The following is a 16,787-nucleotide window of genomic DNA, read 5'->3' on the forward strand; positions in this document are numbered from 1 at the left end:
TTTTATTCAGGGGGAGTGACATCTGGCTCCCCCCAGGAAAGCTCCTTTGCCTCCATGGGACCTGAACTTGGTTTTGTCTGTTTTGCAACAGCCTCTTTGAAAACCATCAGACATACCTCTGCCTGTTTTGTCTCAAAGTTGCCTTTCTGGTGGCTGTCACCTCTGCTCCCAGAAAGTCTGTGTTGGCGGCTCTGTCTTGCCGCTTGCCTTATTTGGTGGTTCATAGGGGCAAAGTGGTCTTGCAACCCAATCCCTCCTTTCTTCCCAAGGTGGATCTGCTTTCCACCTCAATGAAGAGGTTGTCTTGCTTTCGCTTTGTGCGAAACCCAAGCATCCCAAGGAATTTTGCATTGCATTCCTTGGATGTGGTTTGGGCGGTCAGGGTTTACCTGTCCGCCATGGAATCTTTTCAGAAGTCTCACTCCCGCAGCAACCATTCCTAAATGGCTCAGACGATTGTTCAGGCCTATTCAATCCAGGGTCAGGTTCCTCCTTTCCCTGTTGGGGCTCATTCTTCTAGACCTGTCGGTGCCTCTTGGACATTTTGCCATCAGGCTTCTGTGGCTCAGGTGTGCAGGGTGACAACCTGGTTGTGCACACTTTCACAAGATTTTACAAACTTGATGTGATGGCATTTTCGAATGCTTCCTTTGGCTGCAAGGTTCTGAATTCGGCGGTTGTTTGAAGAGTTTTTTTTTTTTTTTTTTTTTTTTCTGGGTTCGCTCCTTTCTGAGTTTTTGTTGCCCTGTTGGCTCAGTTTGTTTTTTTTTCTGGCCTGGTTGATACATTGCCTTTTTCGGTAGGCTACGTCTTCCCACCCCTCACACCTGCACTGCTTTGGGACGTCCCACTCGTGAACGCTATATGATGGGCTGCGACTGTTGGAGGGCGTAAGAAAATAGTTTTTGTAAGAACTTACCATAAAACTCTTGAGTCCTCCTGAAAGTCGCAGCCTCTGCCCCTCTGGTTTTTGGATCTTGGGGTTGTTGCCTTCCGGTACTGCTTAATACAAAACTGAAGGACCGTGGTAACAGGTTCAGGATAATGGCTGGGGGACGGCCCCCTAGAGGTGTGCCAAGTGTAGAAATTGTTTTAGCATTTCAAACTGCCTAGCTTGCTCCTGCAGAGGGTGCAATTACCCACTTGTGAAGGCTATATGACGGGCTGCGACTGTCGGAGGACTCGGAAAAGAATTTTATGGTAAGTTTTTGTATGAACTTATTTTTTTGCAATGCAGAAGTTATGCCTTTTTTTTTTTTTTCCCCTCTTCTACAAATTTGCCTACATGTCATTCAAACACAACACTGTCACATGGCAGAAACTAAGATTATTCTTCCATGCTCCAGAAACCTAGTTTCTGCAGGCTCTAGTATGTGAGGGGACTAACTGGTCTGCGCAAAAGTTATTGCATTTACTAACTAAGGGAAAGATTTGTCATTTTTGGTGTTTTTTTTAACGCGTAATGGCGGCGATCTGCGATTTTTTTTTTTTTTTGACACTTTTGGGGGGACCAGTGACTGCAGTAATCAGTGCTATAAATATGCACTGTTACTGTAAAAATGACACTGGCAGGGAAGGGGTTAATTTTATTGGAGAGGGAGGGGTTAATGTATGCCTGGTGCTTACTAACGTGTGGGGGGGGAGGTGACTGAGTGACACAGGGACAGATCGCATATGTTCAGCTATGCTGAACACTGCGATCTGTCACTCCCTGTCACTTAGGAGATCCGCCCGCTCTGTTTACACAAGCGGGCGGATCTCCAAATTAGATTCCCCGACGATCGGGGAAGATCGCCGCCGCTCCTCCCCTGGCCTGACTGAACACAGCGGGAGCGAGCCTCCGGGGGCGCGCGCCGCCCACAAGGGGCGGAGTCCAGTGACGTAGGTCTACATCGCTGGATGAGAACGAGCCACATTGCTGCAGTAGCAGCAATGTGAGCAGAGTTCAAGTGGTTAAAGTCCTAGTCGATGAACTGCCCAATAATGTTTACCCCATAGAAATCAAAGAAACCAATGAGCATGTTAGAAACACATAGAAAATGACAACAAGTCTGAACTTTAAAGTGTTGCCCTCTGCTCCAAGGCCAGCCATGGATGGAGTGAATTTCTGCAACCTGTGGTTGCAGGAAAGAAGTTTGCTTAGTTCCCCAATCAACACAGTGCAGACGGGAATTCCTCCTGCCGAGCAATTGTGGTCTCCCGCGTGGGCAAGCCGTCCCCACTGGGAGAAGACAATGAAGATCGCTAGTAACTAACAGCCATTAGCGATCGCATGTAAAATCAGGCAGGCTGGTTGTACCCAAGCTAGAGTGATCAACTTGGGTACAACCAGCCTGCCCATACATAGATCAAAATTCAAACAGTTTTTGGCCGGTTTAACACCACAAGTACAATCGTCAGTGTTTTGACCTGTGCTGCCAGCTATAGCGCCAATGTGTATGGATAAATCAGATCCTTGCTTGGCCAGCTTTACGTTTTTGAAGATCGGGTGAAATTGGCCACTTATGTTAATGTTTTTTTTTTTTTTTCTCAGCCTAGAAGATGAGATGGATCAGTCAGCTGGCTACTTCTGGAATCTGCTAGAGGGCAATGAGAAAACGGTGGCTGGAACCAACTGTAAGTTTACTGCTTCAGCCCTGTAAGTTTTCATATGAAAGACCATGATCATGTGACAGCACCACCTATACCAAACCAATAATTTGCTTGGCATATCAAGTCAATGTGTTTGGCTTTTGATAGGTTAGTAAATGTTAAAAGCCAATCAGTTAAATCTTCACCTGTATCCCTGCTGGAAAGGCTTTACCCTCTTTGTCCTGGAAAGATGGAAAGGGACTTGTAACATTGCAAGAGTTGACACCTGCAAAAAAAAACCCCCACTTTTCCATTTGTTTTTATGTGGGGAAAGTTGCAGAAGAGGGATCTTTAGGCCCCATGCACTCGGGGCGTTTTTAACGCCGCTGTAAGCAGCGTCAGACGTTTTCTTTTTGCAGCCTAAAAACACCCCTCCATGTTCTATGGCCTCATGCACACTCAGACGTTTTTGAGTTGTAAGTGGCCTAGGCGTTAAGCTGCAACAAGAACCCACGACCTGCGTGTTCTGAGGACCAGCGTTAGAGCGTTAAAAACGCCTGACGCTGCTAAAAGCTGAATAACGTTGCTATAACGTTGCTTAACGTGCGTTAAGCCACGTTATACGTTTATTTTTCTTCCATTCAAAATCTATGGTTCCCTATGGGAGCCTATTGATTTGACTGGAGGTCGCACCGCAACACCACAAGTCGGATCCGACTTGCAGGGCGACTTGCGCTGTGGGAATCTTGAGAGGGAACTCAACGCCAAAATGGGAAGAAAACGGCGTGGGGGTCCCCCCCAAGGTTCCAAACCAGGCCCTTCGGGTCTGGTATGGGATTTGAGGGTAGCCCCATGCCGAAAAAACGGCGTGGGGCCCCCCAAAATCCTTATCCACGCATGCAGCCCAGGAAAGGGGAGGGGACGAGCGAGCAGCCCCACCCTCCCTGGACCACACCAGGCCACATGCCCTCAACATGGGGGGGGGGGGGGGGTGTTGGTGCTTTGGGGCAGGAGGGGCTCTGCACCCCCACCTCAAAGCACCTTGCCCCCATGTTGATGAGGACAAGGGCCTCATCCCCACAACCCTGGCCGGTGGTTGTGGGGGTCTGCGGGCAGGGGGCTCATCGGAATCTGGAAGCCCCCTTTAACAAGGGGGCCCCCCCAGATCCTGGACCCTCTCCCTATGCGAATGGGTATTGAGTACACTGTACCCCTACTCATTCACCACATAAAAGGCAGTGTATGGAAATAACGACAGGAGACGTTTTGGAAAGTTTATTAAAAATCTTGTCTTCTCCTCTCTGGGGTCTTCTGCTCTTTTGCTGTCCCCTCTTCTTGTGTTCTTCTCTCCGGGGTCTTCTGCTCTTTTGCTGTCCCCTCTTCATGTCACAAGACGTCATCTGTGACATGAGGGGACGGGGCCTCCCGATGACGTCATCGGGCCACGCCCCTAATGGCTATATAATAAGCTGCAGAGACCGGAGATGGGCATAATCACCGGAGACGTCGTCGGAGGAGGACTGAAGGAAGAAGAGCCGACAGCAAAAGAGCAGAAGACCGGAGAGGAGGAGAAAAGAGGACAGCAGAAGAGGGGACAGCAAAAGAGCAGAAGACCCCAGAGGAGAAAAGAGTCGGATGAAGATTTTTAATAAACTTTCCAAAACGTCTCCTGTCATTTCCATACACTGCCTTTTTTATGTGGTGAATGAGTAGGGGTACAGTGTACCCCATTCACATAGGGAGGGGGTCCGGGATCTGGGGGGCCCCTTGTTAAAGGGGGCTTCCAGATTCCGATAAGCCCCCTGCCCGCAGACCCCCACAACCACCGGCCAGGGTTACGGGGATGAGGCCCTTGTCCTCATCAACATGGGGGCAAGGTGCTTTGAGGTGGGGGGGTGCAGAGCTCCCCCTGCCCCAAAGCACCAACACCCCCCCCATGTTGAGGGCATGTGGCCTGGTGTGGTCCAGGGGGAGTGGGGCCGCTCGCTCGTCCCCTCCCCTTTCCTGGCCTGCCGGGCAGCATGCTCGGAATAAGGGTCTGGTATGGATTTTGGGGGGGGGGACCCCACGCCGTTTTTTCGGCATGGGGCTACCCTCAAATTCCATACCAGACCCGAAGGGCCTGGTTTGGAACCTTGGGGGGACCCCCACGCCGTTTTTCCCATTGTGGAGTTCCCCCTCAAGATTCTCACAGCGCAAGTCGGATCCGACTTGCGGTGTTGCGGTGCGACCTCCATTCAAATCAATAGGCTTCCATAGGGAACCATTGATTTTGAATGGAAGAAAAAAAAACGCTGCTAAAAGCAACGTGGCAAAACGTGCAATAACGCCAATGGAAAAAGCTACTGAAAGCACGTTTTTACAGCTGCTTTTTCTGGCGTCAGAACTAACTTTGACGTACGTTTTTTCTAATGGCCCGTGTGTATGGGGCCTTAAGTTGGCAAAAGACTTGGAAAAACACCTTAGCTGTTAATCTGTGGTGACCTTTTCAGCAGATGGAAGAACTTCAGAGATCTCTTCAGTATATGGACACTTTAACCTAAAGTTCACTTGCCACCTGGTATGCATTCTATTTTTATCTAGATAAACATTTGAAAGACCTCATTGCCAGAATGTTGGATTGTGGCTACTTTGAGTGTGTCCCTGATCCTCCTCCACAGAAGAAGCCAGAGGTTTTACCTGAGAAGCCACCGAAAACTGAAATTCACAAAGTGGCAAAGCTTGAGCTACTGAGAGAGCAAGGTATGTATGTTTGAGGTTTTTTCAAACATTGACATTTGATTTGGTTTATCATGTCCTGTAATTCACATATCCCTGTTACATTGCATAGCCTAACAAGGTGGTTCAAACCACTGTTTCCAGCAGGCAAGGCTTCACAATGGACAAATTTGTAGTTTGCTATGTAATCTAGGCACCATGGTGCATTTAACATGCACTGCAATGGACCACACCACCAATCGTGCATTTTGTTACTGTCCAATAAAATGCTTGTTTCTGCAAAATGCACAGAAGTAAAACCATCCTACTGTTGACCTTTTACTGCCAGACTTGATAAAACTTTACGACCTTTTGGTGGCACTAGTGTAATCTGTTCCGATTTCTCTAAAATAACTTTTAAGCTAAACCTAGTTAAAACATTAGTAGAATGAATTTCATCCAAATTTTATTAGTACTGTAAAATCTTGTATAAAATACCTGATTAAAAATGCTAGGCCAATAGTTTTTTTTGTGTTGGTATTTGGTTTTCATTGACAGTTTTTGTTTAAAAGCCAAATAACCCAAATCAAAGCACTTTCAACAAATTTGGTCAAACCATCGCTTGTATTGAGTTTTCACATAAATGCTTAAAAATCTGGTGTGAATGGAATGTAAACAATTAAAATCAAAGTCTGTCTTTTAGATTCATTTGTGGAATGTGTGAAACCTGACCGTGACCGTCAAGAGGTAAGGTTCTATCACTTTCATGAGAAGCGGTTTGACTGTCTTATGGTCCAGCTTGGTTTTATGAAAGCAGAATTCTAGGCACAAATGGGTTATTTATGTTCCACCTGTGTTTTTTTTTTTTTTTGTCCTAATGGCTCAAAACTCCCGTGAGTGTAGTCATCCTCCCATCAACACAAACTTATTTCTCATCCTTAAATCATGGTGGCTATGTTTTTTTTTTTTTTTTTTTTTTTTAACCTGGTGGAAGCATGGTGACAGCAAAAATAGCTGCCCACCTTTGCACTTGGGAGCAAAACATGACTATGTAGCCAATCTTGGGTCATTTAGGTTACAAAATGGGCATACAGACCTTCTCCTGTGGAAAATTTAACCACTTGCCGACTGCCGCACGACTATTTACGTCGGCAGTCAGCCCCTCACAGGCAAAGTGACATAGATCTACATCGCTAGCCTGTGAGGGTCTAGGGAGCGAGCGCGTGCTCCCGGATGCACGCCCCCGCGTGGTCACGGGCCCCCGTGCGCGTGTGACCGGCGGACCCAATGTCCGCCAGTCACTCTGCGATCGTCGCTGCAGAGGGAGAAAGTCAGCCGGCTAGTGTAAACAAGCCGCCTGTCATTCTCCCCTGTGTACACGGTTCTATGTAGGACCGTTGATCACTGTTTCTACAGCTCAAGCCACAGCCAATCAGTTAGAATCATGCCCCTAGGGACACACAGCCCCTCCCTCTCAGTTAACCCCTTCACTACCAGTGTCATTTTGCAGTAACAGTGCATATGTATAGCACTGATTACTGCAGTAATGTCACTGGTAACCCCATAAGTGTCAAAAATGTCAGTCAAGGGTCCGATCTGTCCGCCGCAATGTCGCAGTACTGCAAAAAAATCGCAGATCGCCGCCGTTACGCGTTAAAAAAACGACAAAAAACTTTCCCTTTGTTAGTAAACGCAATAACTTTTGCGCAAACCAATCAAAATATATATATATTTTTTTTACCAAACATATGTAGCATAAAACAAATTGGCCAAAAATGTTAAATTTTGATTTTTACATTTTTTTGGGGGGGAATTTCATATAAAAAAAAATATTGTGAAAAATATTGCTATTTTTGCAAAATTTACGCTCTTTTTTTTGTTTATAGCGCATGATCAAAAAATCGCACAGGTGATCAAATACCACCAAAAGAGAGCTCTGTGGGAAAAAGACGTCAAATTAGTTTAGGTACAGCGTCGCACGACCTCGCTATTGTCCGTTAAAGTCACGCAGTGCCGAATCGCAAAATAGGCCCTGGTCAGGAAGGGGGTAAAATCTTCCGGGGCTTAAGTGGTTAAGGACCTCTATTTTTTTTTTTTTTTCCCCCTTCAAGCAGAAGTTTTTAACTCTGACCTTCCACTTTTCAGCTTTCTATTAGGCCCATTGTGCTGAGGGCTCAGATGAGGCCCACAGAGGTGCAGAAAACCGAGGATGTCAAATGCATAAAACCAGAAGCCATAAAAGCTTGGCCAGCAGCTACAATGGTAAAACTGCCTGAGCCAAAGAGGTGGCAGACCTCTCCTTCACTGACTCCACTCAGCAAACCCTGGCAGGGGCCAGTGAGCACCCCCCAACCTGAAGCTCTGCCACTGAAGAAATGTGAACCAGAACTACCTAAGGAGCTGAAGAAATGTGAACAAGAACTACCTAAGGAGGTAAATCAACTGTTCATCTAGGTGAACTTTTCAAATGGCTTTGCTCTCACCAGTAAAATGTGGTGAATATGCTAAACCTACCAAAAAAAATGGCTGCAAATCTCGATCAGAGTAATCTTTCTAGAAACAATTGGCAACTTTCCTAGGGTAGCAATATATAATGGGCTTTCAAAATGTTTGTGGTCAGGAGTACAATTGCATTGCGGGTGACTATGAAAAGCACATTTAGTTGTGCAATGTGGGTTTTTTTATTTTTCATGAAGCAGGTGGAGCTGTAGTCTTGAATTTTGGTGTAGCCCAGTGTTTCCGAATTGGTGTTCCACGGAACCCCAGAGTTCGCAAGACCAAAACTGGGGTTCCGCGGCATTTGGCCACATCCAAGATGGCTGCCACTACCTGCTGTTTCCAGAAGGTTGGAAAAAGTAACCGTGATCTCATAAGATGGGCGGGACCAGGCAGCTGCCTGAACGAACTTTTCACATTAACCAGGGGGTGATTGGCTGCTAGGAGGCAGTCCTAGCAACCAATCACCAGCTTGCTAATAGGAAAGGTTAACCCTGCAGTTCCTGCGCCCCATCCAGTGCTGCTGTGCCTTCAGTTCATGATTGTCCCACCGCGTTCTTCTCGCTCGGTGTAAGGTAGGAGAGTGCAGGGCTGTGAACTTGGGAAGGATGGGGGGAGCCAGGTCATTTGGGGGGGGGGTGTGAAGGGAGGCAGTGCTGGGGGGGGGGTATGAAGGGAGGCAGTGCTGGGGGGGGGGTATGAAGGGAGGCAGTGCTTACCCAATATAAAAAGAATTTGCCAGCAAAAGGGAACATTACTCTTCTCATTGAAAGGTTTGCGCCATGCCACTCACTGGCACACATTTTGTTGGGGTTCCAATTTTTGCTATACCATGTCAAAGGGTTCCATGGGAAAAATTTAATTGGGGAAACTCTGGTGTAGCCAGTTTAGAACTGCATGTGTACATTTTTGTTAAAAATCTCACGAGCATAATAACATATATTTACATATACAAAATGAATTTATTAACAAAATAGCATAGAAACAGAAGATTTCTACTATCATGGCTAAACTCAAAGCCCTAACCTCCACCTAAACACACCCTCCACCTAAAAACACCCTCAAGCTTAAACGATTACACATTTATCCCATGCATGCAGCCTTTTGTCAAAAATCCAATCTTATAAAAATCTAGGTGACGTGAAAGGACAAAAGCCGCACACCCAGAGACTGACAGAAAGCAGCTACGGGGACCTGACATTCCTCCACGCCTTTGCCCAGGCTCCCAGCTGCCACCTGTCCTCAAGACCCCGAATCTTCCCAACCTCACCCAGAATGTTGTGCACCACCACCTCGACAGGAAGGACTTTTTTCTGAGTGGAAATCTGACACCGTGCATTCCACGTGAAGTAATGGACTACTAAGCGAACTAGAAAGTGTCTCAATCAAAATCCCGACGTGACTCAAAACACCCATACGACCACTCTGCATAACTTAAACGGGAAAGTGATACCCAGAGCCCCACCCACTTATAGACTTCTACATTGAAAGGGCACTGAAGCAAGAAATGGTTCGTCTCCTTCACACCGCCACACTCTACTCTTGGACAACCATGATTCTCTGCAGAGCGATACTCAAGTTGCCCTTCATAGTCAGTCATGGAACGAGAGCCAGGCCAAATCCCAAAATTTCAAAGGGATTCTCTCCAGATTAATCAAACGCAGACCCTCCCTCATAACAGGGCCTGGGCAATCCCTCAAGGCCAATGACTCGTTAAATGCATATTCAACAACCCTCTTCTCCAGGGCCTTCCTAGGAAAAGACTTAATTTCCTCCCCTGACAAAGCATTTTCAGGCATGGGGCAACGTAAGCCGGGAGCTCACCATGTCTGACCCTCAGGCTGTTCACTGGCCCACCATTCTCCCAACTTCACAGAAAAGGCCTAAACCAGGACTGAAAAATACCAACCCACCCAGGCGGTTTCTCTGCCAGCATGTTAACAATGTTTCAAAAAAGAGAATAAAATACCACCGGGTTGACCATACCCAAGCCACCCATCCGCCTGGGAAGGTAGGTTAGACCTCTTAATGAGATTCAGTTAGTTCCCCCCATAACATCTGGAAAAACAGCTTTAGATCCTTGCATTGAGAGACACTGGCAAAACAGACAAAGCTGACATACAGAAATGCTGGGATCAGGTAACTTTTTTTAATCAGGTCAATCCTTTCCCTGTAAGTTTCCATTCCCTCCAGCTGGCAACCTTGGCATTGGCATCTTGTAGCCTGCTTTCCCAATTTGTAAGGCCGTAATCACCGGGACCAAATTTGATGCCTAAAATTTTGCCTTCTCCCACCCAAAAAACTTCACTCTTATCCTGATTGATCTTTGAGCCAGATGCCTCAGCATACTGCTCCATCACAAAGACCACCTCCTTCGCCTCCTCTGTCCCAGAGATGAAAATGCATGTCATCGCCATAGGCCACAACCCTCAAAGGGGGCTCACCAGGAATGCCCAAAGGCACCTCCCACAACGGTCCACGCTCTAATCTCCTGATGAAGGGATCGATTGCGAACGTGTATAGAAGAGGACACCCCTGACGCACACATGAGCCAACCTCAAAGGGCCATCCAGTCCAACCATTCACAAGCATGAAGCTTTCAGCTCCTCTGTACAAAGTCTTCAGTCAATCAATAAATCCCCCCTTCAGGCCATACTTGCTAAGAAGCAACCATAGGTACTCAGGATTGACCCGATCAAAAGCTTTTGCCTGATCCAATGCCAGCAGGTACTTTCCCCAGCCTGAAGCCCTGCATCGTTCCAGGGCCTCCTGGACAGCTAACACCGCTGAAAAAGTGCTTCTACCCTGAACCGAACAGTGCTGGTGGTGAGAAAGTAGATTGCCTGCTACAGACGATAAAACGCCATAACATTTTTTTCCAGTATCTTCCCATCAACATTGAGAAGGCTAATGGGCTGCCAATTCTCAATTCTCGAAGAATCTTTACCCATTGACAGAAGAATCACTGCATGGTGATTGTTGCATGGAGGGAGAGAGTGAACCCTCTGACAGCCATTAAAAACCTCCACCAAATACAGGGCCAGAGTAACCTTAAAATGCCTGTAAAACTCCGCTGTCAATCCATCTGGCAAGCTTATCAATAGCCTTAATGACCTCCTCTGCCAAACTTGCCAGAGAACTGCCATTTCCCAGTTCTGGAATAGAATCCAAAAAACCTATGCCTGCCCAATCAAAGTCCCTCCTGCCCAGGAGGTTAGCATATGACCTGGCAGTCTCCAGGATCCCTGACTTGGGTAAAGGAACCCGTACTGTCAACCAGGCCTACAACTGACTTAACTGCTCTACCTTGTTTGAATTCTGGTAAGGGTCGGGCAAGTGATATTTCCCATAATCCCTTTCCAGGACCAAAGGCATGCTTGTCATATTGACACTCCCTGAGCAAGAGTTTAACCTCAGATCATCGCTGGATCTCGATTAGGCTTGTCTCTAATATCAAACTTCCTCCGCAAATGCTGGCAGGTGACATACTTATCAAGCTGCTTATTTCTTCCTATGGCCTTGAAAAACCCAACGATCTCCGTTTTTTGTAAGCTCCCACCACTCTGACTTACTGCTGCAAAAGTCCATGATCAATACCTGTGCCTGAAAAAAATCCTCAAAGGATTGACTCACCTTCTCATCGTCCAGGAGTGCCGAATTCAGCTTCCAGGTACCCCCTCCCTCTAGGTGGTGTATCGGGGCTATTCGGAGTCAGACAGAATAGTGATCGGAAAACTCCACCGCCTGACACTGATGCCGAGAAGGCAGAATTCCCCTTTAAAAAAAACTACCTATTCTACTGACTACTACCTCGCTGAAAAGTGAATCCCGTGTCCGGGCAGGGGTGAATGTGCACATCAACCAGACCTGCCTCCCTAGTTATTTTTGTTTAAAAAAAGCCATCACGGTCCAGCCTGGTTCCGGTACCTTTCCTGTCCTTAGTCCTAAAGACAGTGTTGACATCTTCACCAAGACAACTTGCTGGGCTGTAAAAAGAAAAGGCTTGATCTTCATGAAGAGGCATTTCCTGTCCCACTTTGGGGCCCATAAATGTTAATCAGGTGCAGGTCCTGCCCCCCCCCCCCCATGGAGAGGTCTAAGACCTCCCTCCTGGGCCGCCTGCCTGTGACCCCCCCCCCCCTCATCCCAGCCAGAGCCCCAACATAAGTTTTGTTAGCAGGATTAGACACCCCAGATCTTAAAGCTGCAGGAGTATCCAAACCCCTGCTCTGCAAATTGCCACCAGAGGTAGCAGCAGCTGTCACTCCATCCAACAACACGCATGCATTCCCTTTTCCAGCATTACAAACAGCTTGATCATTCACATTCATTTTCCCATCTGTAGCACTACTACTCCCAGCAGACCCACTCGCACCAGATACTGTCTTCACCTCCTCCCCTATCCTACTCCTTTTGGGTAAAAGCCTTCCACTCCTTGTAACTATTCCCTGGGTTTCAGAAACACACTTCACAGTGCAGCTGCCATTTGCTTTCCCACCATTATCTGCTATACCAGCAGCGTCCAGCGGGGACTGTGCAGAAACAATGGCAAACCCCCCCAAGCAGAGTTCAGTCAGTTTTCTTACTGTCAAAGTTCAGAGTCCAGACTTTTTAGTATCAGCAGAGTTCAGTACTGCAGGCACAGCAGCCATCTTCTCTGCAGGGCTTTTGCAAACAAGCAGGTTTTCCCTCCAAAACATTGCTCTCAATGCTGCTCTGCATGCTGGAGTTCATGCTGTCAGTTTTGGCAAAGTATGACTTTACAATAAGTTTTACCTTTACAGGTCCAGGTACAGAATCATTGCCATTGTCAGCAGAATCCTCTGAAAAGCAAAAAGTTCTTCCACTCAAGGGAGACTCAATCTCCTGAATAAAGTTAAGCAGGGCTGCACCATTTTCCTCTACCTCCTGTGCTGTTCCTCCAGCTTGCTGGGAGGGAGGCAGAGGCCACCATTTCCTCCAGTAAAGCAGATCCTGAGGTGGATACTCCAGTGGCAGCATCAGGGACCCCCTCACTCTCCACCTGTACTGCCACCGCCGATGCCGACTCTTCCACGACTGGCATCATTCCTCATTTTCTGGAAACGCTCCTCATTCTGGAACTTTTCTTTAAAAGCTCCACTCTTTTCCTTTAAAGCCTTTACCAGACTCTGCTGCTTCTTGATGGCGTCCTCAAGAACTTTCAGCTCTGGTTTCAAACTTTGCTGCTTACTGCTCCATGCTTTATCATGCATGGCCTTCTTTCTATAATCTGCTTTCAGGGTCATCAGCTTTTCTTCCTCCTTTTCAATTCTCAGTAGATCAGCAACCCGCTCTCTGAAAGCGGGGGGTCGGTTCCGCTTTTTTTAGAGGTCTTTCGGTGAAGATGGAAGTGTTAGAATGCAAGTTGGATCCCTCAGGGGGACCATCGCCCGGGTCATCCTCAGAATCTCCCATCCTCACTGGGGCCAGGTAACTCGCCTGGAGAGGGAGCGCTGCAGCACACACAACCTCTCTGGACTCTGCACTCTTGTGTGTAGTATCCTCTAATGTGCTACTAGTGGGAGTGCAGGCAAATTTGTTATGACTCATTAGTTTGGGAGTCAGAAATTTGGCCAGGATTATTGCAGGTCAGGCTGAATGGCTTCAGAGGCAGGTCTCTGGTGCCTCCCCCTGTATTTGAAGTTTGGAGAAGCTTCTAGAAGCTGGCGGATGCCAGGAGTGGTTTATCTGCATACTTAAGGGAACTTGGCCAATCCCCAGACAATGTCCTGGCAGGGTGGTTAGGTCAGCCCTTAAATATAAAAGCCATGATGGGGGAGGTTGGGTGGAAGATGGGGCGCTAATGATACTGTCCGTGGCTTAGAAGGGACCCCTGGGTCTGGGAGACTCTATCTTCGGGCTGGCTTGGGAAGATCTGGCTTGGGAAGATCCTATCAGTAATCTGTTTTGAAGGAATCTTGTTTGGTAGCAGAAGAGGGTAGTGTAGATAAACATTCAGGTTAGGGCAGTAATTTCACTTTAATCTGTAAGGCCCAGTGACCTACATTTTTTTTTTTTTTTTTTTTTTTTTGATAACCAAGTCTTCATGTTCTGTTTGGTTTCTAGAGGCGTGAAAGGATACAAAAACAGACATCTGAAATCAAACCAGCCAATCCGGTTAAGGTAAGTAGGAATCCAATTGTCAGGTCTGAGACCAAGAGTAAGATGTTTGGTGGCTGTCAAGGCAATTCACCTTATTTTGGGAAGGTTTAATTTCCTGCATTTCTTGCATGACAGGAGTCCCTGCTTTTTGGTCATGGTTCATATAGTGATGAGAAGGTATTTACGGCTAGTTCACACCACAAAAATGTTCTCCAGATCGGTTCTGTGTGCACATTTTTGATAGGATTTTTGTGTTTCGGGTGCATTCGTTAATGCTTCTTTTTTTTTTTTTTCTTTTTTTTCTTTCCACTCTACTGGGGTCCAGTGAATTTTTGACTTGCCACATTCCAGTACAGTTCTATGCAGGAAAAATGCAGCTTTTTTTTTTTTTTGCCCTGGAACTGTAAGCACTGGTATCAACTATGGCAGTTGAAAAACCATATACCTTACTTTCTATGCGTTTGAAAGGCAGAAAAAAAATGTATGGTGTGAATCAGGAATTCGTTCATATTACCCAAAGTGGCAAAAAGTAAAGCCAATGGCTGAAACTTTTTTTTTTTCTTTTTTTTCTTCTCCTTTAGGAAGCTAAGCTCCCCGTTGTAGTAAATGGACCGATTCCAGTGAAGAGGAGGGATGTCCCAGCACCTATTTGTGTTGGCCGCCAGTCTCCAACTATAGGCAGTTCACAGGTCAGTGAACATCAGTTCAAGCTTGCATTGATCTTGAATAAAAGTAAAAAACTGAATGCTGTCCAGATCAGGTGAAAAACCTAAAACTAATGCAATTACATCATCTAAGAATTAGAAAGGTTTGCTTTTGTGTTCAATACAGTGTTAAAGCTGACTGACAACTTTCTTTTCACTAGGACTTAATAGAATGATCAATTCCAGCATAAACCATGCTTCTGTACCATGTTGCTGCATCTACAGATCCCCTGATATTTTGGGTTTGGTTGTGGCTTTGCATCATGTGACACTGTATATCCTACTGATAGACGCCGTCCCTTCCCCAGCCACTTCTGCAGCATCTAGTCTATAACACTCCCCTTTGTAGTCTTTCAGACTCTGCAAATGATGTAACTTCCTTCACACCCCTGAGGGTAGGTGGAATTGAATAAATCCTAATTTTTAACTTTCAATTCTGCCCGGTCACACCTACAGTCCAAACCTCACAGATCACATGATTCAAGAAGTAAACTTCATATAATATACACAGCCTGCTCTGAAAGCTAGCTGTGCTGCTGGTGGCAGGATTGAATAGATCACAATTGGAACCTTATCCTGTCCAGTTTAATATGCTGACCAATATGAATCGGGAGAGTCCCACCCCTTCAGGTTCCATCCTCCCATAGCCCTGCTCAGTGGTGATCCACTTACATATGAAGGGGACCTCTTCCTTTTAACCTTCCAAAGCCCTTCCCTTAGTCTTGCTGTAAGCCATTATTTGGCTTGCTGCTAGACCGTAATGACACCTTTTGTACCTCTTACCACCCACATGAAGGCCTACAACTCACAACTCCCAGAACTGGTAGAAGTGACTCCCATAGCCTACCTGAAACTGGAGGCTCAAAGGATCATGGGAGATGTACACTGCTCAAAAAAAGTAACACTTTGAAAACACATCAGATCTTAAAGGGAAATATCATGCTGGATATCTATACTGATATGGACTGAGTAATGTGTTAGGAACAAATGATGCCGAATTGATGGAAATTATCAACCTACAGAGGGCTGAATTCAAAGACATCCCAAAAATCTAAGTGAAAAAAGATGCAACAGGCGAGTCCATTGTGCTGAAATTTCAATGCGACTCAAAATGGTACTCAGTAGTTTGTATGGCCCCCACATGCTTGTGTGTATGCCTGACAACGTTGGGGCATGCTCCTAATGAGACAGATGGTGTCCTGGGGTATTTCCTTCCAGATCTGAACCAGGACATCACTGAGCTCCTAAACAGACTGAGGGGTAAACTGGTGGCATCAGATGGACCAAAACAATGTCCCAGAGGTGTGTTTAGGTCAGGCGAGCGTGGGGGGGGGGGGGCATTCGATGGTATACATTTCATTCCCCAGGAACTGGCTGCATACACTCGCCACAAGGCTGGGCATTGTTGTGCACCAGGAGGAACCCAGGACCCACTGAACCAGCGTAGATTGACAATGGGTCCAAGGATTGCTTCCCGATTTCTAATGGCAGTCAGGGTGCCATTGTCTAGCCAGTAGAGGTCTGTGTCCCTAAATGGACATGCCTGCCCAGACCATCACTGACCCACCACCAAAACCGGTCGTGCTGAGTGATGTAACAGGCAGCATAACCTTCTCCGCGGCTTCTGCAGACCCTTTCACGCCTGTCACATGTGCTTAGGGTCAACCTGCTCTCGTCTGTGAAAAGCACAGGGCGCCAGTGATGGAACTGCCATTCCTGGTGTTCATTGACTACTGCCCCGTTCAGCTCTCTTAGAGTAACTTCCTGTCTCCTGGAATCCCTTCTATGCTCTAAGACTGTACTGGGAGACACTGCAAACCTTCTGGCAATGGCATGTATTGATGTGCCATCCTGGAAGAGTTGGACTGCCTGTGCAACCTCTATAGGGTCCAGGCATTGCCTTATGCTATCAGAATTGACACCGACCCTAGCCAAATGCAAAACTAGTGAAAAACGGTCAGGAAATGTGTAGGGGAAAAATTTTAGTGGCCCCACCTGTAAAACCATTCAGTTTTTTTGGGGGTCTCATTGTTGCCCATATAGTACACCTGTTAATCAAGTTCAGTTGCTTTGATGTTAATTAAATTAACAACCCTTCTGCTACTTAACTGACAAGATCAATATACCATTTGACTTGATGCTGTACTGATATAAAAAAATTATTTTTTTGACCAGTGTAGTATCAGGACTGGAAAA

General features: G+C 46.6%; 1 protein-coding gene across 1 annotated transcript in view; it reads left to right on the forward strand.

The window, feature by feature from the left end:
* Positions 1-16,787, forward strand: part of CAPRIN2 (caprin family member 2) — a gene marked incomplete at its 3' end in the record, with an annotated part of 157,324 nt that overhangs the window by 74,094 nt on the left and 66,443 nt on the right. The window contains exons 6-11 of the mRNA XM_082255938.1: positions 2,534-2,616; positions 5,155-5,313; positions 5,972-6,015; positions 7,414-7,701; positions 13,852-13,908; positions 14,469-14,576. Coding sequence (XP_082112064.1) covers positions 2,534-2,616; positions 5,155-5,313; positions 5,972-6,015; positions 7,414-7,701; positions 13,852-13,908; positions 14,469-14,576 — 739 coding nt within the window. The remainder of the gene's footprint in view (positions 1-2,533; positions 2,617-5,154; positions 5,314-5,971; positions 6,016-7,413; positions 7,702-13,851; positions 13,909-14,468; positions 14,577-16,787) is intronic.

Source organism: Pelophylax lessonae (assembly GCF_965119305.1).
Source record: "Pelophylax lessonae genome assembly, chromosome: 4".
NCBI lineage: Eukaryota > Metazoa > Chordata > Amphibia > Anura > Ranidae > Pelophylax > Pelophylax lessonae.